The 25,302-nt window shown below is 34.7% G+C and overlaps 3 protein-coding genes across 4 annotated transcripts; 2 read left to right on the top strand and 1 right to left on the bottom strand.

The window, feature by feature from the left end:
* Positions 1 to 8,363: 8,363 nt before the first annotated feature.
* Aasdh (Aminoadipate-semialdehyde dehydrogenase) lies at positions 8,364 to 16,216 on the top strand. Of its 2 annotated transcripts, XM_077440823.1 has the most exons (7): positions 8,364 to 8,717; positions 8,802 to 9,655; positions 9,730 to 10,600; positions 10,674 to 10,986; positions 15,157 to 15,423; positions 15,500 to 15,572; positions 15,706 to 16,103. In XM_077440823.1, the coding sequence occupies exons 1-6, from the start codon at positions 8,497 to 8,499 to the stop codon at positions 15,542 to 15,544; spliced, it is 2,571 nt and encodes an 856-aa protein (XP_077296949.1). In that variant the 5' UTR covers positions 8,364 to 8,496; the 3' UTR covers positions 15,545 to 15,572; positions 15,706 to 16,103. The 2 variants fall into 2 exon arrangements, with proteins under 2 accessions (XP_077296949.1, XP_077296948.1); XM_077440822.1 differs by lacking the exon at positions 15,500 to 15,572 and having other exon boundaries at positions 15,706 to 16,216.
* Gdi (GDP dissociation inhibitor) lies at positions 16,181 to 18,427 on the bottom strand. The gene has a single exon (XM_077440824.1). It carries the CDS (start codon positions 18,216 to 18,218, stop codon positions 16,887 to 16,889), a length of 1,332 nt encoding a protein of 443 aa, XP_077296950.1. The 5' UTR covers positions 18,219 to 18,427; the 3' UTR covers positions 16,181 to 16,886.
* Positions 18,428 to 20,990: 2,563 nt separating this feature from the next.
* LOC143918871 (oxaloacetate tautomerase FAHD2A, mitochondrial-like) lies at positions 20,991 to 25,037 on the top strand. Its single transcript, XM_077440955.1, has 6 exons — positions 20,991 to 21,598; positions 22,115 to 22,216; positions 22,289 to 22,406; positions 22,484 to 22,648; positions 22,731 to 22,897; positions 23,512 to 25,037. Exons 1-6 carry the CDS (start codon positions 21,450 to 21,452, stop codon positions 23,675 to 23,677), a joined length of 867 nt encoding a protein of 288 aa, XP_077297081.1. The 5' UTR covers positions 20,991 to 21,449; the 3' UTR covers positions 23,678 to 25,037.
* The last annotated feature ends 265 nt before the right edge of the window (positions 25,038 to 25,302 follow it).

Raw genomic sequence — 25,302 nt, 5'->3', positions numbered from 1 at the left:
TTTGTCCGATTTCATTTTTCAAATGGTTTCTACCAAACTGACCACTTACCCTCATTCGTCACCATTATTTGAATGTAGTTTCAAATTTATAATCTTTAATATATAATAGGCGAAAGTTTGTCAAAGGTGGTTAAAATAAGTGCTATAATGGTACCCGTGAGAATGCAAAAAGGTAAAAGGAAAACCGCAGGGAAGATAGGTAGAAGAAATTAGCTAAATTTGTGGTATGAGTGGATGAGTCAAAGCGTGTTAGAGAGGACTTCATTCAGCAGTGGATAGTGAATGGATGTAAATGATGATGATGATGTTGATGATATAAAACAAAGAACGTATATGTAATTCGTTTCGGATTGGTTTTCGTTAAATATTGAAATAAATTATAAAAAAAAAAATACAAATTAATGTTTACCGTTCCCTGCTCAAGTTTTTATGGTTTATTTTTTAAATGTTTGTTAATATTCCTGCATATATTTTGGAAATAATTCGAACACTATTTTTGTATTGGTCAATGAAATGCTTACAGTTAGCGGTACCTTCCCTTGCGGATCTCTTCTTGTGCTCTAATTTATATAAATAAAGTTTAATATCATACGCAATGAATTACAGTTAGCAGACTCTATATAAATTCGAACCGATAAGACGGATGGAGTTTTGGATGTGAATCGATTAATTAATTAATTAGTAACTATTTGTGGAGGTTGTGTGTGCGTTTTCCGACACTTACGTAACAGGATCGATTGGCGCACATGCGAGGCCAGACGCGGAAAATGTCGCGTGCTATACTTTTCCGAACATTTTCCAACTGGGTGGTACCTGCCGAAACGATGGAAAACTTTCATCATTGAATGGCGTACCGAAAACGACAATCACATTAAAATACACTTAAAACCTAGCAGCGAGTGACAGTCATTCGAATCGCTAATTGCAATTGCGTGGAAATCGTCAACAGCTAAAGCTTGAGTTACAAGGAAAGACAGCACTCCGAGCCCTATAGTTGCTTTTGATCAAACATAATTACTTATAGTAAATATTTGAACTCCCTTCAATGCAGTTCAAAGTCTTTTGGGAATAGTTCTTCTTCAATGGTTGTCATATGAGAAAGCCGAGCATAAAGGAAATAATCAATTAAAACTGTACAAAAAAGGGGGATGATTTGGTCGAAGGATAATAGATTATTCAATGCAGGCAATGGACAGATATCAACATGGCTGGTATAACCTTTCGGGACATAATGAAAGCCTGTAGTATAATATTTAATGAGACAATCATCTCGTTCTCCGACGAAAGGGTCTCCATATAGGACTGTATTCGATGGGAGGGTGGCGTCATGTTGAGGGCTTAATGGGTCGAATTTATTAACCTTTAAAGCGGGCTTAGTATATGAGATAGTGTAGAAAAAGTAACTGTTATAACTAGATACCGGAGCCACTTTGCGCCGTTCGTTATTCATTTTTCGCCGTGCATCTTTAATTTTTATGGTGAACCTTTTTTTTTTGCTCTCTAGCTTTGAACTACAAAGCAGGCCTATCTGATCTAGCTGTCATCGCGTCGATCTGACAGTCGATTTTGATGATTTAGTTAGTGAATTTTTCTAGCATTAAGTCGGAGATATTTGCTGACTTTAATTAGAGCTAGCCTTTGTATGTCTGTAAAATATCAAAGCGATCGGAAGAATGAAAGTGGTCAAAATCAGCTCACAAATATTTCACCACGTGCATAGTCAGTGAAACTAATAAAAAGCTTCTAAAAAAAATTTGATTTAGACATCATAGTATTTGCAGACCGAAATGCTGAAATGGTCGGTTAGGTTTTCCACTTTTTTATAGAAATTGTCGAATTTTCCGCGTTTTTTATATAAAATTTCCGGTAATTTAATTTTTTATTACAAAATTTGCAATTCATATTGATAACGGTTGGTAATGTATGTATGTTGGTTGGAATTGGAAACACCTGAAGAGCATTTCATCCATTAGTTAATAATAAAAGGTTGATAATTATGATGATAATAATAATGATGCTAAGGAATTCAATCGACATTAGTACCGCGTTAAAGAAATTTTAAATGTGCCGATTTTAATATGAACACATTTATTAAATTGAAGAGGCAATATTTGAAATTAAACCATTTAAAAAATATATAAAATTAATTTTAATTTTATAAATTTAAAAATTCAAAACTTTTAAAATCAAATTATTGGATATGGTGTCAATAAAAAGTGCCACGACTAAAATTAACCAATGACGAGAAGCCATTTTTTCTTCTATACCCTCTCGATGTAAACAAACTATATGCAGATGTAAATTCGTGAAACAAATGAAAATTTATGTAAGAAAAATTTGAATGATAGCTGCGCCAGATTTTAAACACTTTCCTGAAATCATTCTCTCTCACATTAATAATTCGGCGCATGCCTTCGCGTGCGTTTCAGTGATCAATCAACGCGGTTCACTTTTATACACTGTTCCTTTCGACGTACATTTAAATTTAATATGTTTAGTAACACTAATTCAATACAACTCAGCCCGAGTATATAAGGGTCTACAAACTAAAGCCCGTGGACCAGAATATGGCCGGCGCACAGAGTGGTATTTGGCCTGAAAACCTGGACAAAAATATTTTTTTATGTTTTTTACTAGAAAATAGCTTTCTGTACTATTACATGCGAGCTATTGACAATTATAAACAGTTGATAATTTTTTTAAATTCCTCAAGTTTCGCAGGAGGGCACTTTGTAACAGTTATTAGTTTTTTTCTTCTAAATCTTTGAATTTTTGAATAAAAATTCTTTCGGTGCTTCCTCTTATTATATTGCTAAGTACGCCGCTGAGTAAGTGCAATCGGATTAGGCCGAGTAGCGTCCCAGAGACTGTGTGACCGTTATAATTGGTTTCAAGGATTATCTCCAGATAAAGTAAGTAGCCTAAACGATGACCACCAAATTGACGTAGTAACGGCACCCGGTCCCTTCTCAGAAGTGACAGTGATAGCGTGGGACTGAGTGTCGTGGGTATACATATTCGGGTACATGCCTAAACAATAGGGAAGTAACCGGACGTCGACGATGCCCTGAGCGACGTGTCCTTTATAAGGAGGTACTTAGACCATATCAAGACATTCTGGACGGAGCATTGCCAGTGTGTGTATCTCCTTAATCACCAATAAATGCTGTGAAACGACTTTGGCCTTTTACTTGGATGCTCCACCCACAGAATCCTCAGAAACTAGAGTATAAATAAAAAATGAAAATAAGTAAAATATTGGAGTACCAAAATACGCTTAATTATTATTGATTATTTTTTAATGGGCGAATTCGGGCAAACAGTGTTTTAATAGGATAAAAGAAGAGAGCTTAAAGTTTCAGCTTACATAAATTTTATTCGGCTACAATAAGCGCAATACGTTTAAAAAGATTAATTTGTATAAAAAAGTAAAGAAAACCTAAGTTAAAATAGTAGGGTTTGTTGACAGGTCGAAACATGTAGAATAAAATTTTAAAATGAATGAAACTTAGTTTAATCTTTAAACTGAATTCTTTAACTAAGTTTTTCCACCAAAAACACTTTTAACAAAAAAATAATCACAAGGAAAGGTTGTTAAACAACAAAATACCACGAACAAAATCAAGCGTATTACACAAATGACAGGATTCAACTGCGACTACATTTGGCTAGTAAGCTTAGTCCAGGTAAGGACTCCACAGTGTATCGTCATATCTATCTACCTGATTTGGGATCCCAACATAAATTCAATTTGTGAAAGTTTTAAATTTTTGATTTTTAATCAGCTTTTGAGGCCAAATACCACTCTGTGTGGCGGCCGATTTTTGAACAAATAAAAAGAATCTATAAATACATGATAACCATATTCTTCAATTTCCGATACTACATACATACTTAAAATATTCCTACATGGCCGTGTTCTAATCTAATATAATGTTCTAATATAATGTACTATGATCAATTTTAAATGACAAATGTTCGGGAGCAATTTTTATATTCAATGTGATTAAAGCAAGGACAGGCGACTTACGTCATATGCATATGAATCGATATATGAATTATGTTTTCAATATAAATAATCCACCGCACGGAAGATATTAGCATTGAAATGGTGAGCAATAATGGACCCAGTGCTATTAACCCACGGTCGCGCTTATTTACTTTTGGGGGGTAAAAATTAGCTCATATCCACCACACAGTGGCAACAACACCTGCTACCCTCCCGTTTGTTGTGTCATGTGCTCCCTTTGATGGGAACCCTCGGTACCATTCTGCTACTTGCTTAATATCGCGCGACCCTCGCTTGGATATAAAAGCTAATGCTTAATAAACTTCCAGTTGACTTGGGAATGGGAATTGCCTTTAAATTATTATATATTTAATACAAAACCGTTTAAATTAATAATTTAACTAATGCGAGATTTGGTAATGTCATATTGATAAAATCATCGATTAATAACACTGAGCAACAAAAAAAATTACCAGAGCGGAGACAAACCAATCTTTACCATTTAGTAGTAGTAGTTAGAGTTAGTACGTTAGGATAAGAAAAAAAATATTGAGATAGAAAACCAATCCTTATAAAGGTGATGAAATAAAAAACTGGCCAAATACATAAATGCAACATAGTACGAAGAAAAAATCCGTAAAAAAATATATATTTTTGACTTTTAAAATTCGCTAGACAATTAATTATAAGTATTTCAAAACAATAAAAAATCGTAATCAATAGAAAAAGCTTCTGATTATTGATTATAATACTCAATATGAGCACAGCAATACTAGATTTTGAGTTAAAAACCACCAAAAAACTGTAAAAATCACGCATTTTTTAAACGCTCATATCTCGTAAACAACCACTAATCAACAAAAATCATTATCTTATTCGAATTCAGTGGGTCAAACTTAATAAAGATTGGTTAGTCTCCGCTCTGGTAACTCAAAAACGTGATTTTTTTGTTGCTCAGTGCAATAAGAGAGATTTCAGAAATTCTTGAATCTCTTTAGTTAAAATTTCCATCGTATTGGAAATTAGTAAAAATGGTTTAATTGAAATATATCCAATTCGATAATTTAATAATTGAAATTCAAATTGATAAGAACTTGTAAAAAAAAAAGTTAGAGACAACAGTACTTAGCCCAATAGACATTTTAATTTAAAACATTTTTGGATTCGTAAACGTGCTTATTACGATTATTTTTCACCATGGAACTAACGGAAACAATTGAAATCTCAATTGGCTGCCAAACCTCGTAAAATGGCCAAGTTTAAAAAGCGATCAGAAGAATGTAGGAAATATTGTCAGACTGATAGGCAAAGTGAAGCTAATAACAGCCTTGTAAAAAATAAAATAAAAATGACTAACGTTAATGTTAACCACAAGTATATATGTACATATGTAGATGGTGCATATGTCGAACATGTAATGCAAAAGGACCTTGAGTGCAAAAATGGTGATTTTGGGTTGAGAGCGCAAAAATCCCCGTGTATCTCATATCTTTGTTGTGCAAAATCGACACATCTGTCAAAAGACCACAAGTGCTGAAATAAGGCTTTAAGATGTTTTTTTTTTCATAAAAAATATTTAAAAAATTCTTCTTTTCGCTATTACAGCAAAAAAATTTCGAAACGTTGTTGGTTGTCTTGCACTACATGATCGATGTAAATAATTATGTTCACTATTAACAGTGACGTCCCGAAACTATAATATGTATGTGCCGCCCTTAGGTAGAGTTCAAAATGCCGCCCTCTAAAGAAAAATAAAGTAAAAATAGTTAAAACGAATATTTTTTCATAATCATAACAATTATAGAAAGATATTTTTAATATTTTTAATTTTTTTTAAATAATAAATAATTTTATTTTTGATCTTGAAATGTATTTCAAATACATACATACAGGGCGTTTTTTTTCATGTAACGCGGTGGAATTCAGCATATAAGTTTAACCCGAAGTTTAAAAATGAAAAAAATCTCTTGATACTTCTCAAACGCTGCTGCCGATTCCCTTAATAAAAAGCCGGAAACAATAACAGAAACGACAACAGAAAATATCGAAATATCGGTACAAGTTGATGATCATCAAACTCGTGGGATTACCTTTGACACTTTTCGATCCTTCAAAATACGTCAATCATAATAAGACATTCAGCCACAGACCACTTGCCATTTGAGAATTTGGCAAAACTTTGGAAATCTCTATCAACTTTATTTATTGAATTATATGATATTTTTACCATTTTATTTTACATTTAGTCATTAGTTGTATATTTTTATTTGTTTGTTTAGTTTTAGATTTGATTTGTCTAAAATAAAAATAAAATAATAATCATAAATTTTGTTGAGTTTTAGATTTGACATGTCTAAAATAAAAAATAATAAAGATAAATTTCTGATACATATATGTATGTACAGTCAGCTTGTTGATTTTTAAAATCGTTATTCTCATGTAAGTCGAAAACATGATGGTTTATAAGAATTTTTATATATCGAAAAATTTATAGCATTTTTCGAAATATTTTAGGCGCCTGTGTGTGCCAAATACTTCGCACACGCCACGAGCCGGCTCTGTGTATGTACACATGTTATGCCCAAGTTTATGCACTTGTCAGAGAAATGCTCAGTCCATAAAAGATGAAAGAAATCCAATTGCTATATTTTTACCTTATCTACATATGTACGTAGTAACAATAGATGAAGTTTGGTGATCATGCAAAAATTCGAACTCGAGATTTTGACTGATCACGGATTCATGATATAGAAAAAAGGTTTGTTTCTGTGTCTGTGTATTTTGGGGATTTTTTGAACACCGTCAGTCCTATCGAACTGAAACTTAGTATTAGTTACTGAAATTCTTATCAATACGAAGTAAATTTTTAAGTTAACCAAAAATGGTACCTCCCTTTATACAGGTGTCCGCTTTCTTTTAAGTTTTTGAATTCAATTATCTCGCAAACCGCTAACTTAATCGAACTGAAAATTTTGTTACATGAAATAGAAATTATAAATTTTATAACTTAATATTTTTAAAATACTTTTATCTGAACCGGAAGTACTACTTTTACTCTAGAGAATCAGTTAATTAAGAATTTTTTAAGTTTTCCTCAAAAACATCTTAGTTAATTAAACTGAAATTTCATATCTAGAAGTTTCAGCTTAATACCAAGTTATGTATAAAATTTGGTAAGCATCCGTCAACCGGAAGTGGCAGTTTACTCTTGTTCGATTTTTCTTCCACTATTTTTTTCGACTCCTTAAACATGTGTGCTCTTCACGAAAAAATTCAAGTTAAATTCTTGTATTAATTTAATGAAAATAAAAAAAATCACAAAATTTTATAAACCGGAAGTGGGATTTTTTCCTCTTAGAAAGGTTAAAAATGTTGTAGCCACGACTCTGTCCACACCTCTGAACGTATCTAGCTGAAAATTTATATTGGTATTTTTTATTTACTAACTTAGAGCTGATAAGGCTTTGGTCAGAATCCGTAAGCCAAAAGTAGTATTTTTAAATTAGTAAATTATTTTAATCTTCTTAATATTTACTGTGTATAATAATAATAGTGATTTTAATTAATAAAAAAAATTTGAACAAAATCCGACAGCCGAAAGTCTTGTGCAAGTTTCCATACATTTGCACTCAATTTGTATCGAAAATGCTGTCATAGCTATTAGTATTTCATAATGCTGTACGGTTCAATATCTTATTTTGTTTTGTGACCTTTTTATATTCCTCAAATACATAGATAAAGTCATAGGTTTGTCACATCCGAATTTTTCTTCAGTTTTCTGATTGAATTGAAAAGTATGTATCGATAAAAATTCTAATGTATCACATGTGTATTTAGTCATTTTTAAATATATTTATTACTAGACGAATTGCTTAATGTAGCTCAGGCGGATAAAGATAGAAAAAAAAATTTTTTTTCAGAATTTGTTTTTTGATTTTTAAATGCTTTTTATTATTACGAAATTATGTTCACAATACATCTTATATCTATTTTAATAGCTACTGATCTACTGATCATTTTCTATTTTACAATTTAATTTAATTTGGTTATTAATCACAGTATTATATTATTCTAATGTTAATCTAAAGCATAATAGGAAAAAGAGCTCAAAAACCTATTTCAGAAATTTAATAAGAGTATACTGTATACCGAATTTGAAGATACTAAATTATAAACTATTGTACAGGTATACAAGACAAGTAAATATTTATCTTTATAAAGTAAAATAAAAATGTTCATTGGAATTTTAAGTGGAAACTCTGCTGGCAAAATAATACAGCTTAAGGGCAAAATCCACTCTCTATTTTTGGTTCCTAATATTTTGATACTTGGTAGTGGTTTTTGTTGTTACGGCAACATTTAAGAAAAATATTGGACTGTCAAGTTGACAGTTGTAGGTTATACGCAGTCTTCAGCCTTTTTAGTTACTTTGTGCACAATATAATGAAATAAAATATTTCATGAAATATACTGTATATATATAAAATATGATATCGTATTCAGATATATTTGAAAATGCAGTAAATAGTTTTAACAATAATAATGCGATAATTAAATACAACAATGGTTCCTATGATGTTTATACATATAACCAATTACAAGAAGCGTCTCAAACACTTTATAATAAAATTTCCGTTAATTTTAAAGAAGGAGAAATAGTAGGAATATTCTCTACTCATAGTGTTATACTACCAGCAATCATAAATATGTAAGACAATTTGATAACTTTTTCACAACTGATAAAAGCAAAACAGTTCAAAAATTTAAGCAATGTTTTTTTTCCTTTTTTTAGAATACACAAGTGTAATTGTGGCTTCATGTTTTTTGATTTGAATTTAAATGAAACTTCTATAAAACAAGTTATAAGTGATATGAAAGTCCGTAAAATATTTATTATCGATAAAGAAATAAAACTATGTGAATTTTCCTGTGTTGATTTATCAAATTTTACAATTAAATTTAATTGCAAATTATATATGTGGATTGAGAACATTGAAAGAACGACTGAAATTGAAACCAAGTTTCAAAATGAACTTGCTTATTTAATCAAAACTTCAGGTTCCACAGGAGTGTCTAAAAACGTTTTTGTGTCACATAACTCTATTCTTTCCAATGTGAATGATTTCAAAGCCATATTCAAAGTGAGCCCAAGTGATATAATTTATTTTTCAACACCGCTAACCTTCGATCCCTCAATGATTGAATTATATTTGGCGGCTGAAAATGGAGCAGCTTTGATGATAGCGCCGCCACTGACAAAAGTATTATTTGGCAAAGGAAATGATTCCAAATATAATATAACAATATGGCAGACCACACCGTCACTCTTTATGATGCTCGGAATGAATGAAGTAAAAGATAACGTTTTAAATAAAACATCACCTCTACGAATATTAGCTTTGGGCGGAGAACATTTGACTTTTGATATTTTTGGAATTAAAAGCCGACAGAATCAAACTGAGATTTACAATTTGTATGGAATAACTGAAGTATCGTGTTGGGCTTCGGTCAAAAGAATGAACAGATTAGAAGACTATATGACTGAAAATGGATTGTGCATCGGAGATACTCTCACAGAAACATCAATACAAATTTGGAATGATAGCAATAAACGGGTCATCGATGAAGTCGGAAACATATTCATAGGTATGAAAAGTTATTGATTTATGAATCGCATAGTTTAAAATATATTCACATTGAAAATTTATGTCACATTTTAGGAAGTAATTCAAGAATATGCTTAGTTGGTGAAGAAAGTTCATATCATACCTTTAAATCTTTAAAAAAGGAAAGCAATTTGATTTGGCGGAATACGGGTGACCTCGGAAAAGAAGTTGATGGTTGTATTTATTTCAAAGGCCGCAGTGATAGATTAGTAAAGAGATTTGGTCATAAAGTTAACATTTTAGAAATTGAAAGTGTCGCTTTTAAATTTAAAGGCATTGACCAATGTTTTTGTTTTTGGCGTGAAACGAATAGTATGCTTATACTTTTTTACATTTCGAATGAAAATATCAAACATTCTTTTTGGAAGTATCTCAGTGAGAATTTGAATGCATATTCTATGCCAGATGATTTGATTAAAGTTGATGCCTTGCCGATGAATAATCATGGGAAAATATCTCTGTATAAGACTGAAGAACTATATAAAAATTTAATAGAGAATAGGATCAATACATTAAACGATAAACATATTTTACTAACAATGATTAATAGATACATTTCAAATGTGTTGAACTTTGAAGATATTAAAAACAAATCGTTTATTAACCTCGGTGGCACTTCGATAGCCGCTGTTCAAATGACAAATCAACTTGAAAATAATTATAATACAACCTTCCCCGAACTATATACTTATTTACTTGATGTAGAATGTCCTTTAGTTACTGTACTAGATTTTTTAAAAAGCTTCAGCATTCTTAATCATACGGAGAATAAAAGTATCAAAAGAAATTTAAACACAATAGAATTACCTGTAGAATCGCTCAAAAAACAATGTCATGCTAAAACCAAATTAAATTTTGAGCTAGTTTGGAGTTTTAATACTGGAAAATGTGTAGATGCCAAGACAATTTTTTATACAAACAAAAGGTATGAATGAATCATGTGGAACATTTGTAAGGTGTTTTATCCGTATAATAATGCTTCAATGTTTTGTTTCAAGTGGACAAGGTTATGTCTTAATCGGCAGTCATTCTGGAATAGCTGTCATTTTAAATTCCTGCTCTGGACAACCACATTTTTCACAAAATCTGCAATCTCGGATAGAAGCCCCGTTTTATTGTTTTGCAAACGATTTTGGACCGAGTGCAGTAGTGGGCTGCTACAATGGTTCCTTCTGGTGTGTCTCCATAGAAAATTCTAGAATTCAATGGCAAATATCACTCGAATCTATGATCAAAAGCCAAGCTTGTCATTATGAATCGAAAATATTTGTCGCATCATACGACAGCAATCTTCATACAATATGCATGAACGTATGTTGATACATATCATTAAAAAAAACAGTGGAAATCGTTTAACATGAAAGAATAGGAAACTAAATATTTTTTTGTTAGTAAAATTATACAGCAAAAACTTAATTTTGAACTTTTCACAAATATTTGTTTCACAAAAATCCTTCTATCTAATCATACTAAAGAGAGGGTGGGGCTGGCGGAACTTTCTTTAGGTAAATTTTAGTTGATCTGGGGACAATCAAGTAAAAAAATAATATTGTTGCGTGGACGTGAAGTGGGGGTTTCCAGAATCGGAGAGAAAGACGCAGGAGCATTGTAGTAGCGGTTTATTGGTCTGCTCTCGTCGGCGCTCCAAGTCGGAATGGTTTCAAGACCGAGAGCGCCCCAAATTTATACCCGTTGGGCACATCACACATACATACATACACATGTAAACTATTGGTCGATGAATGGGGCGATCCCATTGGCCGTTACATATGGCTTATTCATTCGGCGAGGACATTTTAGGCGCGAACGAGAGATCAGGTGATTAGCGCTCGTAAGCCATCGGTCCATGAGTGCCACCCACCTAATCTCTACGTTACAATATTAATTAAATTCTCGTTAATACACCAGTTTCTACCTGAGAGACATACTTTTTTGTTTAAATGTATATGGGCAGAGAAATGTAATATTAATAGAAGTGGCTTTAGGTGTTCTTTTGTTGTCAAGTGACATTCTGTCCACGGACAAATCTAAATAATTTTAGCATCAGTCGTATTTGACACTTGGTGCTCGACGTATGTCCGATAAAAACTTCTCTGTTTGTTTATATTACTCGCAAGATGGGCAAGCATCGGTAAAAATTGCACAATACATTCAAAAACACACAATAAACATGGGATACATTTTTATAAGTAAATTGATCCGATTGTATTCCGTGCGATGTAGCGTATTTATAGAGACGTGCCGCGTACAATTGACAACAATTATTTATTCGTAAAGGGCCCTCTATTCTTATTACATCTCTCTGTATATAGGGGTTTCAACTTTAACCAATACATATATCTATCGATTCGGTGGCAATTTCGCACATGGCGATCTCGCACACGATAATCGGTGCCCCTGAAAATCACAAATACGGAATATCTGGCACTCACAAATGCCATCCATCGAGTAACACACGCGAAATATCACGGTAATGAGAATCCGAGTGCCAGATATTCCGTATTCGTGATTTTCGTGGCAACGATTGTCGTGTACGAAATTGTCCGTTTACCATATCTATCATAGCAACGGTTATACTGCATTTTAGAAATGGAATACAAAATGCACCCGAAATCTTCATTTCAAAAGTTTTCTTGAGATATGCATGTGACGAATATGAATCGAAATATTCACGCATCCCACGTGATCAATGGTTGGGTGATTACACTGAGCAACAAAAAAAAAAATACCAGAGCGGAGACTAACCAACCTTTACTAAGTTTGACCCACTGAATTCGAATATGATATTGATTTTTGTTGGTGGGTGATCGTTTACGAGATATGAGCGTTTAAAAAAATCCGCGATTTTTACAGTTTTTTGGCTTTTGCGGTCTTTAACTCAACATTTAGGATTGTTACGCTCAAAGTGAGTATTGGAATCAATAGTCAGATATTAATTGTTATATTTCATTGCTTTAAAATACTTCTAATTAATTGTCTAGCGAATTTTAAAAGTCAAAAATATATTTTTTTACGGATTTTTTTTCCGTGCTATTTTTCATTTATTTGGCAAATTTTTTATTTCACCACGTTTATAAGGATTGGTTTTCTATCTCAATATTTTTTTTATCTAAACGTACTAACTAAAGCGGTAATTGCAATTTAAATGCTTTCGTTGTATATATGGTTGTATCGCGTAATATGTTAGGGCAAGCGAGATGGCATGTAGTCCGACCGCTGTACTCTGTAAGATGCCAAATAAATGAAAAATAGCTCGGAAAAAAAATCCGTAAAAAAAAATATATTTTTGACTTTTAAAATTCGCTAGACAATTAATTAGAAGTATTTTAAAGCAATGAAATATAACAATTAATAGGAAAAATATCTGACTATTGATTTCAGTACTCACTTTGAGCGTAACAATCCTAAATTTTGAGTTAAAGACCGCAAAAGCCAAAAAACTGTAAAAATCGCGGATTTTTTTAAACGCTCATATCTCGTAAACGATCACCCACCAACAAAAATCAATATCATATTCGAATTCAGTGGGTCAAACTTAGTAAAGATTGGTTAGTCTCCGCTCTGGTAACTCAAAAACGTGATTTTTTGTTGCTCAGTGTTATTAGTAGTCACCGGAGCCTGAGGGGGCCATGTATTGTTCAAAGGTTGTAAATGCATTGTTAAAGGTTTTCCGAACAATGGATAGCACTGTGACTATCCTACCTCTAGTTATTAGTCACAAAGCGCGCGCCCAAGTCACTAAAATCTCTATAACGGAACATCTGGCAGCCGAAAAGTCCATCTTACTAACGAGAACTCGAGTGCCAAATATTCCGTATTCGCAATTTTCATGATAAAATTGTCTTGGGCGATCGTGATGTGACTAATAATCCAATTACCGAGATCAATAGAGAAAAATCAAGTTGTAGTTTGTAGATTTTGTTCTTATTACAAATATGTATACATACATATATACGATGATTGAAAAGAATGTTCATCTATGGATTTTAAAAATCTTGTAATAAAAAGTATTCGTTTTTTGCCATATGGGTGAAAAATATAAATGTTGTGTATTCTTAAAAAAAAATCGTCTGTTGCGTAATATTACAAAAAATGGAAATGTAAACCAAGAAAACAGAAAAATAGTTTTTTTCAAAATGTGCTTGCGACGCATTTCTTACAATTTTTATATGTAATGATATCTTACATTGAATTCCTTTAATTTTTAAAAACATTACGCTTGCCATGCTTATATTTAAAGCAATGATAATTCTTATACACATCAATTAACTATTCTTTTGTTTTTATTTATTTTTAACGAATGTGAATTATTTTTGAGAGCAATGTTTTGCAAATATTTTATACTATTTTAGGTGCTTCAAATAAACTAAAATTTAATTATAACAAAAATAAATTGTATTAATTAATTTTCTGCTAAAGCTTTAAAGTTTTACTTCGCCAATTAAACTATTTTTTGTTGATTCTTATAAGTAGAAACAAAAGAATAATAGTAAAATCCTAACATTCTACATAATATCTGTATCTTTTTTTAAAAATACCAAAGTAAACAATAAAAAACAAAAAGAATAAAAACGATTTATATTCTTTTATTACATTCAATTATGATATTAATTGAATTTAATGGAGGGGGGGGGGGGAGTAAATTCGGGTAATCAACTAAGAATGCCTTAAATAACTGCATTTTATAATTTTAAGCTATACACCGATTTGTTACAACCTTATTTTTTATGCCATTGCTCTGATTTAAGGAATATACATGCTGGACCACAACGAGCGACTTTAATTAAAAATATATAAACGCTAATTTTCTCAATGCTTATATTCCCAAATATGTAGATATTTATGTATTTACCAGTTTTGAAATTCTAGTCACATGTCTTGAAATAAAAATACAAATTACTAGTGACTGGTTGCAAACACAATTCCATGAGTAAGTCCCATCAGAGAGTATATTATACACTCATAGGAATAATATTAACCAATCATGTAATTGTTACGGGACGAGCAGGAACTAGCAAATAAATAATAAACGTTGGTTTTCTCAATTGCTTAGTAAGAGTGCCTTCGTTACTACCACAAGTTACAACCACAATCATCACAAGTGTTGGAGACTTGCAACAGTATTTATACCTTTAAAGATATCTAGGATCAATAGCAAAGCACAATTCAATATTGACTAGTTTGAATATCTCACAAACATTCATATTTAAATTAAAGATAGACAATGTATGCCATGTCAAATAATTTTGCATTTATTTCAAATAGCAACAGAAATACAATAATAATAAAAATGGACTTTGCTAGAGGTTAATAGATGATGTTTCTTAACTACAAAATATTGGAAATCCTTTAAACATCATAAAAATATATAGTCAAATCATTTCTTCGAGTACTGAATGTTATTTCATGTTAATCAATTTCCACTGTATATTATTATAATAAACCATAAAGGTTGTTTATGTATTGCATGTTCAATTTCAGACAGGGAAGCTGATGTCGTCTATTAAAATTAGTACTAAAGGAATTGCAGCTGATCTTCTTTGTCATGAAAGTTATATATTTGTCGCCACTTTAGATGGAATTTGCAGTTGTGTTGAAGTAGCTAATGATAATCATACTATACTGTGGAAAAATAAAGTGGAAAGCCCAGTTTTTGCCAAGCCTTGTTTGTTGAAGAGAGGCGAATTTGTTTTGTTCTGTGAAGTCAACCGTAAAATCCATTGTTTTAACTCAAAATCTGGCGACAATGTAAGTATAACTATATGGATCTATCTATGAATGTTTAATGTTTAATTTCAAGTCGACTTAACATCGAATCCTTCAGATCCTTTCAGCAGAATTGCGTCTAAACGTGAAGGATGTGGGGTAGTGAGATTCAAATCAAAGATAATTTGTTTGTAAGGAAACATATATTTATGCAATGAAAATAACATGTATAATATTGTGTATTCATAAAATTTTTAATTGAATGTACCACATACTAGAATCCTACAATTAAGCAATATTAAATATATCATATTTATTTCGCAGATTTGGATATTCGACGATGTAGAAGGACTAATATTCTCATCATGTTCGGTGCGATCATCGGCCGAGAGCGAAGAGGTGGTTTTCGGCTGTCACGATCGGCACACTTACAAAATCTCCTGTGCGAAGATGCAAAAACCGACGATCGAGTGGAAAACGAAGCACGCGTCCGAAATATATTCAACTCCTGACATTCGAGACGATTCAACGATTGTGTCCGCATCAACAAACGGACACATGTACTTGATGAATGCGACGGGTGAGGTCGTAGCCGAGCATCGGCTGCCGGGAGAAGTGTTCTCATCGCCGATCGCCGATCGAAACTTCGTCTACGTCGGATGTAGAGATGATAACGTTTATTGCTTGAAAATAGTATAAAATAAATAATATGCATATGAATCAAATTGACGTAGTTTTATTATCATCAAAAAACTGGATACAATAAAGACATATAAAGTGGGTTTCGAAGTTAAAATACAAATACGAAAATCATTAATAGATAATTTATATATAATATATATACCAAAATGGAATGCTATTCCATAATAATGAAGCGTACAATATGGAGCATGTGCTCATCACGCCAACTGCTAACACGTGCTGATAATAAATGCACCTCGTAAGCAAATAAAGCCGATTTTCTTCAGAAAATTAATCCTAAACTTAATACAAGAATCTTGAATGTCAGGCTAATTATGTATTTTTTTTCATTTTTTGGTATTATAGTTTTTTAATCACATAATATTCAATCACCTTATATTATGTATATATGTATATATATACGTAAGCAAATATCATCTCATGTCAGCATGCATACATTTAATCTATATACTGGTGGCGAGATTAAGAGTAGATTGTAGAGTTCTTCCGGTTTTAAGTTCACTGTCGGGACTGATCTATTACTCATGACATTTAAGCTCTACAATATGTTCTTTTAATTATTTTTATTATCGAGCACACCACTGATCTATACCATGAACTATTTATTTTTGAAGCATATTTTATAACATAAAAACATTTACAAATAAACTTATAGAATAATAGAAGTCTAGAAAACTAAGCGGTATGACATATTCCCAATGCCCTAGATGTTTTTATTTTTTTGTTTATACAATAAATTCCTGTAAAAGCTATGCACCATCGCATCAGATATTGATTATGATATATTACAGCTTTCTACTGCATTACTGTTCCTCTTCTCCGAGTTCGAGTTTGATCTTTGAAAAGTCGAATTCCTCTCCGGTTCCACGTTTAAATATGTCCAATACGTCTAAGCAGGTCGTTTCGAAGTGAGTCGTCGCGTCGTAAGACTCGGATATGAAAATTTGGCTGTCCAGTCCGTTGTCAGTCGGAACTAAGTAATCGGCTACGGACATGAACTTCTGTCGGATGGATCCCAGCAGTTCGATGCCGGGCTGGATCTCAGCCTCGGGATCGTTCGTCTCGACGGTGGTCGACACCATCGCGATGAACCACCCGTTGGCGCTCACTTGATGAGTGTACGAGATCAGCGACACGTAGATATCGGAGCGTCGGCCAACTTGCTTCTGCGGAATGATGATCTGCGTCGACAGAGCGTCCTTCGTCTGGGCGATCGGGTGATCCAACAAGCAGATGCACCGCACCACCTGTCCTTGCTTTTTCACTTTGTTCGGCACGTAGCTCGGGTCGCAGTACACCTGTTTGCACCTGGCCACCTCGGAGCCGGACCGCACGCCCACGACTTTACCCGCCTCGTCGACGACAATCTCGTCGATCGGCTTGTCGAGCATGTAAGTGCCACCGTAGATGGCCGACAGCCGTGCGAAGCCCTGAGGCAACTCTCCCAAACCGTACATAGGATAGAGGTACGGGGATTTCCCGTAGCGGGCTAAAGAGTCCGAGTATAACTTGATGCGACGAATCGTCTGTTGGGCCGGTTGAAGGAGGTAGTCGTCGTCCCTGTAGAGAGCTAGGGCGTGACCGGTGAAGTCTTGAGTGTTTTTATCCAGGCCGAACTTGTCGTAGAGCGCTTGCATGTTGGCCGTGGTGGGGTCGAAGTCTTTCCACGTTTTGGGGTCGTCTTCTTGCACGTCTTGGACGTAGATGAGGAAGTTGCGGAAGCGACGCTTCTCGAAGACGCCCATGAGGTCCGAGGCCAGGGCTTCCTTCTGGTCGACGGGCACCTTGGAGATCTTGCCCCCCTTGTAGACGTAGCTGCCCTCTACGGATTTGAACTCCAGGTAGCGGGTGACGCCGGTGTGGATGAGCAGCTTGACGAGCAGGCCGTTGGCCATGAGGAACTTGGGGATGAGGTCGACGTTCCAGTCGCGGCCGCGGCCGTACGTCTCGTCGGGCGTCGGCGCTCCGAAACGCGTGAACAACTCGTCCAGTGGAGTGATGGAGGCCGAGTCGCCCCCGTAGTACTTGTTGCGGTCGATGTGGAGCACCTTCTTGCCCGACACCGACAGCATGCCGCTGAGGATGCACTCCTTGAGCCCGGTGCCCAACACGATGGCGTCGTATTCTTCATCCATGGCGACGGCGACGACTGGCTGACTGACACTCCTTCAGTGACTCCTTCGAGACGACGGGCGACTCCTGAGACAAGACGACGATCGAGATGGGTGGCACCCGGTGCACTCCTACTCGCCACTACGGTCGCCCCGCTACGTCACACTAGCGTTGCCAACTTTACCACCTCGCACATCGACCCGTTACGTGCTCGCCGTTCGTGGCGCTTCGCAATTTCGCCGATTTGCATTATTAATCGCCGACGCAGACCCTCTCTTTCACCGAAACTATTCATCGTCGATCGGGGAACGGCGGCTGTCGATATCGAGCGTCTCATTGGGGAGCGGCGTAAAAGGGGAAAAATTATCGCGTTCCACCTGTGTAAATAAAGTGAGACCTTTCAACTTGAGGGCGCTGCGAATGCAAGGTAGCCGTGCATGAAAGAACAAGGGAAGGAGCGAAACGTCGAAAAACGTGGATTTTATTACTAAGCACAACCATCTCGGGTACCGGAGGTTCAAAAATGAAAGTCATCCCGCTTGCTTCTTCTTTCAAAAAAATATTTTGCTTTTGTAACGCGACGTTTTCCCATCGTCCATCATATAGGCGCACGCGCATGTATCGCGCGCTCTCTCACATGCGATCTCCCGTCGATGAAAGATCTCTGCTGTGCACGTCTCCAGGGGGAGACGGGGCCCAGAGATCCATCACCATCCGTGCTGAAGAACCGCCGCGAGGTCGAGTGTAGCATCACTCCCTCCCCTGAGTTCCAGCACAACCTCCCCTGCATTCCTCACGCCGTTTCCGGAGAAACCTCAGCCGTGAGACGACGAGGAAGCTGTTATCAACGCAGACGACTTGCAGTCAGGAACCTTCCCGACTATATACACATATATAACTATGGAGAGATGAACGAATGAGACGACTGGCATGTTAATGCACGTGTTTATTATATGACAGCTGAAGACAGAGTGAGTAGTAGCTCTCCGAACCCAGCCGGGTTGGTCCCCACTCGCAGGAAGGCAACCAAACTCGACCATGTCGTATAAGCGAGCCGCCACATAACTATCCCAAGGTTAGTCCACGTTTCTACATAACTCGACTCTTGGAAGAATAACGACGTATAACGGCCTCGGTAATTGGACTATTCGTTACATTGGGGTGGTCACAAAGACAATTTTTGCCATGAAAATCGCGAATACACAATATTTGGCACTCAAGTTCTCGTTACTATGATAGTTATCGTTAGTATGATGGACTTTTCGGCTGCCAGATGTTCCGTTATAGAGATTTTAGTGACTTTGTGACGAGTAATTTGTGACCAGTAATCACCGAACCAACGCCCTCTGCATCATACGCGCGTAAATCCTTTCATTACACTTTTCTTTTAATGGCATTTTATGACAACTCTGACAAAACATTGTACAAACTCTAATGGAAGAACGATTCTCTTTGAATACACATTTTTATGCTGTATTTATGTCGGTAATTGGACTATTCGTCACATTGGGGTGGTCACAAAGACAATTTTTGCCATAAAAATCGCGAATACACAATATTTGGCAATCAAGTTCTCGTTACTATGATAGTTATCGTTAGTATTGTGGGAATCTCGTCGCCATCATCAAGACATTTACTGCGACGCAGAATACATTCCCAAACATTCTAGCAACACACTGCCGCATCCAGAGACCTTCTGAACATAGCCGAACGCCGAGCTAGCAACACACTGCCGTATCCAGAGACCTTCTGAACACCAACGAACGAGCCAGCAACACACTGCCGTATCCAGAGACTTGCTGAACATAGCCGAATGCCGAGCCAGCGACACTCTACCACATCCAGAGACCTCTGAACGACATACTTTTACCAACTATTAATCATACACGTGTATACGTTGTTATATCAAAATAAATACCATATCCAACATATAGCTGTATTTAATACCGAAACACAGACGAACCTGTCTATAACCTATGGCGGACTGGTGGTGAAGAACACCTTCACAACTAGATCAGTCCCCATAGTATGATGGACTTTTCGGCTGCCAGATGTTCCGTTATAGAGATTTTAGTGACTTTGTGACGAGTAATTTTTGACCAGGAATCACCGAACCATTTATGTCATATATTATTTATGGGTTTGGTGCATCCGCTCTAAAATCGCCAGACAAACGAACGACAGATTAACAGAACGGCAGCTTTAAACGTAATTCTCGTTTTCTCGAATGATAGATTGCACATCAGATGACGAGTGACCTTTCGATGTGCACAGATGTAATTATTGCATGATGCACAGATGCAGACAAAAATAGCATGAATATGTATTATACTGGGGAGGAGGAGGGGGCTGCAGCCTATATGGATGAGCCGCCACTAGTACTTTCATCCAGGCAGGATCGACCTTGCAAAATTGGCTCAGACGTCAGTTCTTCAGGATTTCATCAAAAATAGGATTTGTTAAGAAATAAAAAAAAATCCTCCACGTTCTTTTTCCCATAAAATGTAATCCTTACTCATATCTAGACAGTTGAAATTCAATATTTCTGAAAGTCTTTTTCAATACATATGTCATTGATTTTCTTCCAGGCCGATCAATTCCCCTTAGATTGGAATTGAAGGTTTTTATTTTTACTAACCTCTTAGTTCAGAATCGATTTTTATTTTTTAGGTAAACCCAAAATTCATCATTTTTCTGGAGCGAAAATTTCGCTTTTACGCGAAAAAGTGTACATTTTTTTCCACACACGCATATTTTTGTGGGTAAACAGATTATTTCGCACATTGCGATCACGCATACGACAATAGTTGCTCCGAAAATCGCGAATCCGAAATATTTGACACCCGAGTTCTCGCTAGTTCGATAGTTCACGTGATAGAATTTTCGGGTGTTAGATGTTAGGTGATCGAGATGTTAGTGACTCTTGCGAGATCACTGCGGAATAATCACCGAATAATTTTAATTCACAAAGTTTTTCTAAAAAAGTTGACCCAACGTAAAGAGGAGGCATAATAATTTTTCATGATCTCAATAGTCATCTAGTTCAGTATCATCTGTAGAAATATATTTAATATACTGTTCATTTATTATTTTCGTTCAAAACGGCAAATAAATGTAATTTTATTTCTATATCAACTTTTCAGTTTTGGAAATTTCTAAGGGCTGTTAATTCGATTGTTTTGAATTAATGTCAATTTGACACTCGAGTGTCAGTTGGTCGGTATCATTAGACGAGTTATCAATCGACTGTAAAGATGCGTTTGGTTCAGTATATGGGAGCTGGTGGAACAGCCGTGGGAGTCCTCAGTGGAACTTCTCGTCTTATTCCTGTCCAGGGACCCAAAGGACCTCATGCTCTTTTGCAGCTGCTTAAGTTAAATACACTGGACGACATCTCCAAACAGTTTGTATCCATATACTTATTCCTAATATCGACAACTGTAGAACTAGCAACAAATTTGATGATTTAATACTTTATATATTTCTGTATCATAGATATTTTTAACTGTACACGAATCCAGAATTTTATCAATACATACATACATATGTGGAATATTTCGCATTGACTTTTAATTATTTCACTTTGAAAAATACAGTGTATACTAGTTATTTTGTATGATTACAAAACGTGTTGTGAATAACTATGTTGCTTAGGCAATTATGTAACGCGTGTTGGACTTTGTTTAAAGTTAAAGGGTGTACTCAAATTCAGAAATACTATTGTAATTATGTAAAATTTACCATTTCAATCGATATATAATCATGTTTTTTTTTTAAATTGACCTTGATACATGTACAAAAATACAGAGTTTCTCCTTATCTTTGAAAGTGGTACAAAAAAGACATACGGCTGTTATCAACATACTCATATATACATATAACACTTGATACAAATAATTTTTATATATTTGTTTTTCAGAATAAAAGAAGATGAAGATAAAAGTATACCACTCTCGAGTGTAAAATTATTACCACCTATTACAGGCGGTGACAAGATTATCGGCGTCGGTCTCAATTATCGGTATTTTTAATATATCTCTATATATAGTAATAACATTGAAATTTTTTTTAATTAACCGATTTTGTATTTTAGAGGTCACTGTACAGAACAGAAGTTGCCTATACCCGAGGAACCTATTTTCTTCAGTAAGTTTCCAGGATGCATCATTGGACCCAACGATTCTGTTATGTTGAGATCTCATTTAACTAAGGTTTTTTTTATTTAAAAAGAATTGATTCATATATGTATGTGTAGATGTTAAGAAAATGACAGATTTTTTCCTTATAGAGTGTAGATTGGGAAGTTGAATTAGCTGTGGTAATTGGAAAAGAAGCTCGAGATGTATCAAGAGAATCGGCTTTGGATTTCATTGCAGGATACACTGTTGCTCAAGATATCAGCGCACGTGATTGGCAAAAGAAAAGAAACGGCGGACAATTTTTGCTTGGAAAGGTAACATTATATTGTTAAGAAATAAACGACAAATTGACATCGAGTTTGTATAAATCAAAAATTTTATAATCATTAATTTTAGTCAATGGACACGTTTTGTCCACTGGGACCAGCATTGGTGACCAAACACGAGGTTCCAGATCCACATAATCTCTCCATCCAATGCTCTATAAATGGTCAGTTGATGCAAAAGGGAAACACGAATGAACTCATTTGCAGAATTGACGACATCATACATCGACTATCTTCGTAAGTAAAAAACAGTTCTTATCAAAGTAAATAAAGAACTTATGAAATTAGGATGGAGTGCATTTGGACGAATGAATGTTGTTTTTAAATCAAAAATGCCACTCTGCCTGAAGAATAAGATCTTCGATTAATGCGTTTTGCCAGTGATGACGTATGGATGTGAAGCTTGGACATTGAATGCCAAGATCCTACACAAAGTCCAATGCACTCAAAGAAGTATGTAATGCTGTATGTTCGGCATAACGAGGAATAATAGAAAGCAGAATACGTGGGTGAGAAGTATGACAAGGGTAGTGGACAAGTGGGTAGAGTAAAAATATTGAAATGGCAATGGGCGGGCCACGTGGCTAGAAGAATGGACAAAAGGTGGACAAAAGAAGTGCTAGAATGGTACCTAAAGAATGCAAAAGGGTAAAAGGAAGACCGCAGGGAAGATGGGTAGATGAAATTAGGAAAATGTTTGATGTGAGATGAATGACAGTTGTGCAAAACAGAGACGAGTGGAAGCGTGTTGGAGAGGCCTTCATCCAGCAGTGGATGGTGAGTGGCTGTAGATGATAATGATAATGATAAATGGCTTTATTAAACCTGAGCATATATATTTTTATTTACAGAATGTTCACACTTTTGCCTGGAGATGTGATTCTGACGGGGACGCCGAGCGGAGTAGGAGCTCATCGTACTCCTCCACAGTTCCTCCAACCGGGAGACACGATATTTTCGGAAATAGAAACCGTCGGCAGCATGACTACTCCCGTTGCTCTTTATACTCCATCATAATGGAATTATAGAAAATCATTTGGATTTGGGAAATTATACACGGGTGTTTGCTTTTCATTTTTAATTAAATGCATTTAATTTGTGACTATAAAACTTGGCATAAAAATATTATATCCTTGATCTAGTTCTAAGTGTATGTATATGTACTTTGAATAAATGCATATGTACATATATTACAATGCATTTTTATATTATATTACATTGTATAGTGCGAACATTGTATTTATGGTATTTTAGATCCCAATTTTTGTACAATTCGCATAACTTGAATGTTAATTATTTAGTTGTAGATAATTTCATGTTTTCAACTTGTATTTACGTTGACTTTTAAAAAATACGTTCATGTTATTAAAGCCATATTCATGTGCCTTATATTGTATATATGTACATACATACATATACTATATCATCAACATTAAAATCTTTTTATGAATGTCTTTTTTTTATTTATTATAAAATTTATCGTCGTCTTTATTTTATAAACTAAAATATTGGCATACATATGTACACTGATTTAAGGTGATTTGTATTTTGGTGGAATTTCAAATTCTATCGAAAATTATTTATAAATTTTATTTAAAAATTAACTTTATCAACTCAAAATTAACATACATATATTTATTCAATCAATTATTTAATATACATTCTTCTTCTTCCTAATTTGCTCAATGTTGAGCGTTGTGATCATCTTGAATTTGATGGACGATCCGCCAGGACTTTGCGCAGTGTTAAGGGACGATCCCGCCAGTTCTTTGATTTGGTCAGATCATCTCTTGGGAGATCGTCCTCTCGTTCGCCTTCCTTCTAGCGTTTTAGTGACCACTAACCTCTCCACATAAGATTGAATAACCATTTAAAATCAAATCAATTTCTTTAATCATGACAACATAGGTAGATGTAAGTCATGATCAAAAGAAAAATTGACCTGATGTATTACATATGTATGTATATATAAATAAATAATATCTTCTTATCTTTGGAAGTGGTATAAAAAAGGCAAGCAGTTTTAATCGACGTACTTATAGAGCACTTAATACTGATTTTATTTTTATATATTTGCTTTTCAGAATAAAAGAAGGGGAAGATAAAAGTATAGCACTCTCGAGAGTAAAATTATTTTATTATCGTCAATGGGTATACCATTTGCCATTCGAATCGGTGCGTTCATATAAAAAAAAAAGTAAAAATATATATGTAGTAATTGAAAACCAATGCTTGTAAACGTAGTAAAATATAAAACTGGCTCAATGGATACGTAATAAGAAAAAAAATGTGTAAAAAAGTATATTTTTGACCTTTAATATTCGCTAGATAATTAATTATAAATATTTAAAAGCAATAAAAACTCACAATTCTGTAGAAAAAACATCTGACTATTGATATTAATACTAACTTTCACCTTCAAACACCTTCACCTTCAAACTCTTTTATTCAAGTTAGAAATTAGAGTCTCCATGTGCTGACAACAGATAAATAAGTCTATATCGTGTTTGTAAATTAGGTACATAATTGATAAATTACAAAATTGGCTGAATTCCCCTCACACTAAGCTTAGTATGTATTGTAATGTGGGAACACGAAAGAGAGTATCCACAAGTGTATTCGTGCGTGAACAATAGAGACCC

Source organism: Arctopsyche grandis, chromosome 11 (assembly GCF_051622035.1).
Source record: "Arctopsyche grandis isolate Sample6627 chromosome 11, ASM5162203v2, whole genome shotgun sequence".
NCBI lineage: Eukaryota > Metazoa > Arthropoda > Insecta > Trichoptera > Hydropsychidae > Arctopsyche > Arctopsyche grandis.
The sequence above is the reverse complement of the archived record's forward strand: the minus strand, read 5'-3'. Positions and strand labels throughout refer to the sequence as shown.

What these genes read in the sequence shown, in the direction of transcription:
- Aasdh (XM_077440822.1), top strand. Translation starts at nt 8,497, where the DNA reads ATGATATCGTATTCAGATATATTTGAAAATGCAGTAAATAGTTTTAAC. An exon ending in AGTCGGAAACATATTCATAG is followed by an intron (nt 9,656 to 9,729) that starts GTATGAAAAGTT and finishes GTCACATTTTAG; the next exon opens with GAAGTAATTCAAGAATATGC. An exon ending in ACTCAAAATCTGGCGACAAT is followed by an intron (nt 15,424 to 15,705) that starts GTAAGTATAACT and finishes TTTATTTCGCAG; the next exon opens with ATTTGGATATTCGACGATGT.
- Gdi (XM_077440824.1), bottom strand. Translation starts at nt 18,218, where the DNA reads ATGGATGAAGAATACGACGCCATCGTGTTGGGCACCGGGCTCAAGGAG.
- LOC143918871 (XM_077440955.1), top strand. Translation starts at nt 21,450, where the DNA reads ATGCGTTTGGTTCAGTATATGGGAGCTGGTGGAACAGCCGTGGGAGTC. An exon ending in CTGGACGACATCTCCAAACA is followed by an intron (nt 21,599 to 22,114) that starts GTTTGTATCCAT and finishes TTTGTTTTTCAG; the next exon opens with AATAAAAGAAGATGAAGATA. An exon ending in ATCATACATCGACTATCTTC is followed by an intron (nt 22,898 to 23,511) that starts GTAAGTAAAAAA and finishes TTTTATTTACAG; the next exon opens with AATGTTCACACTTTTGCCTG.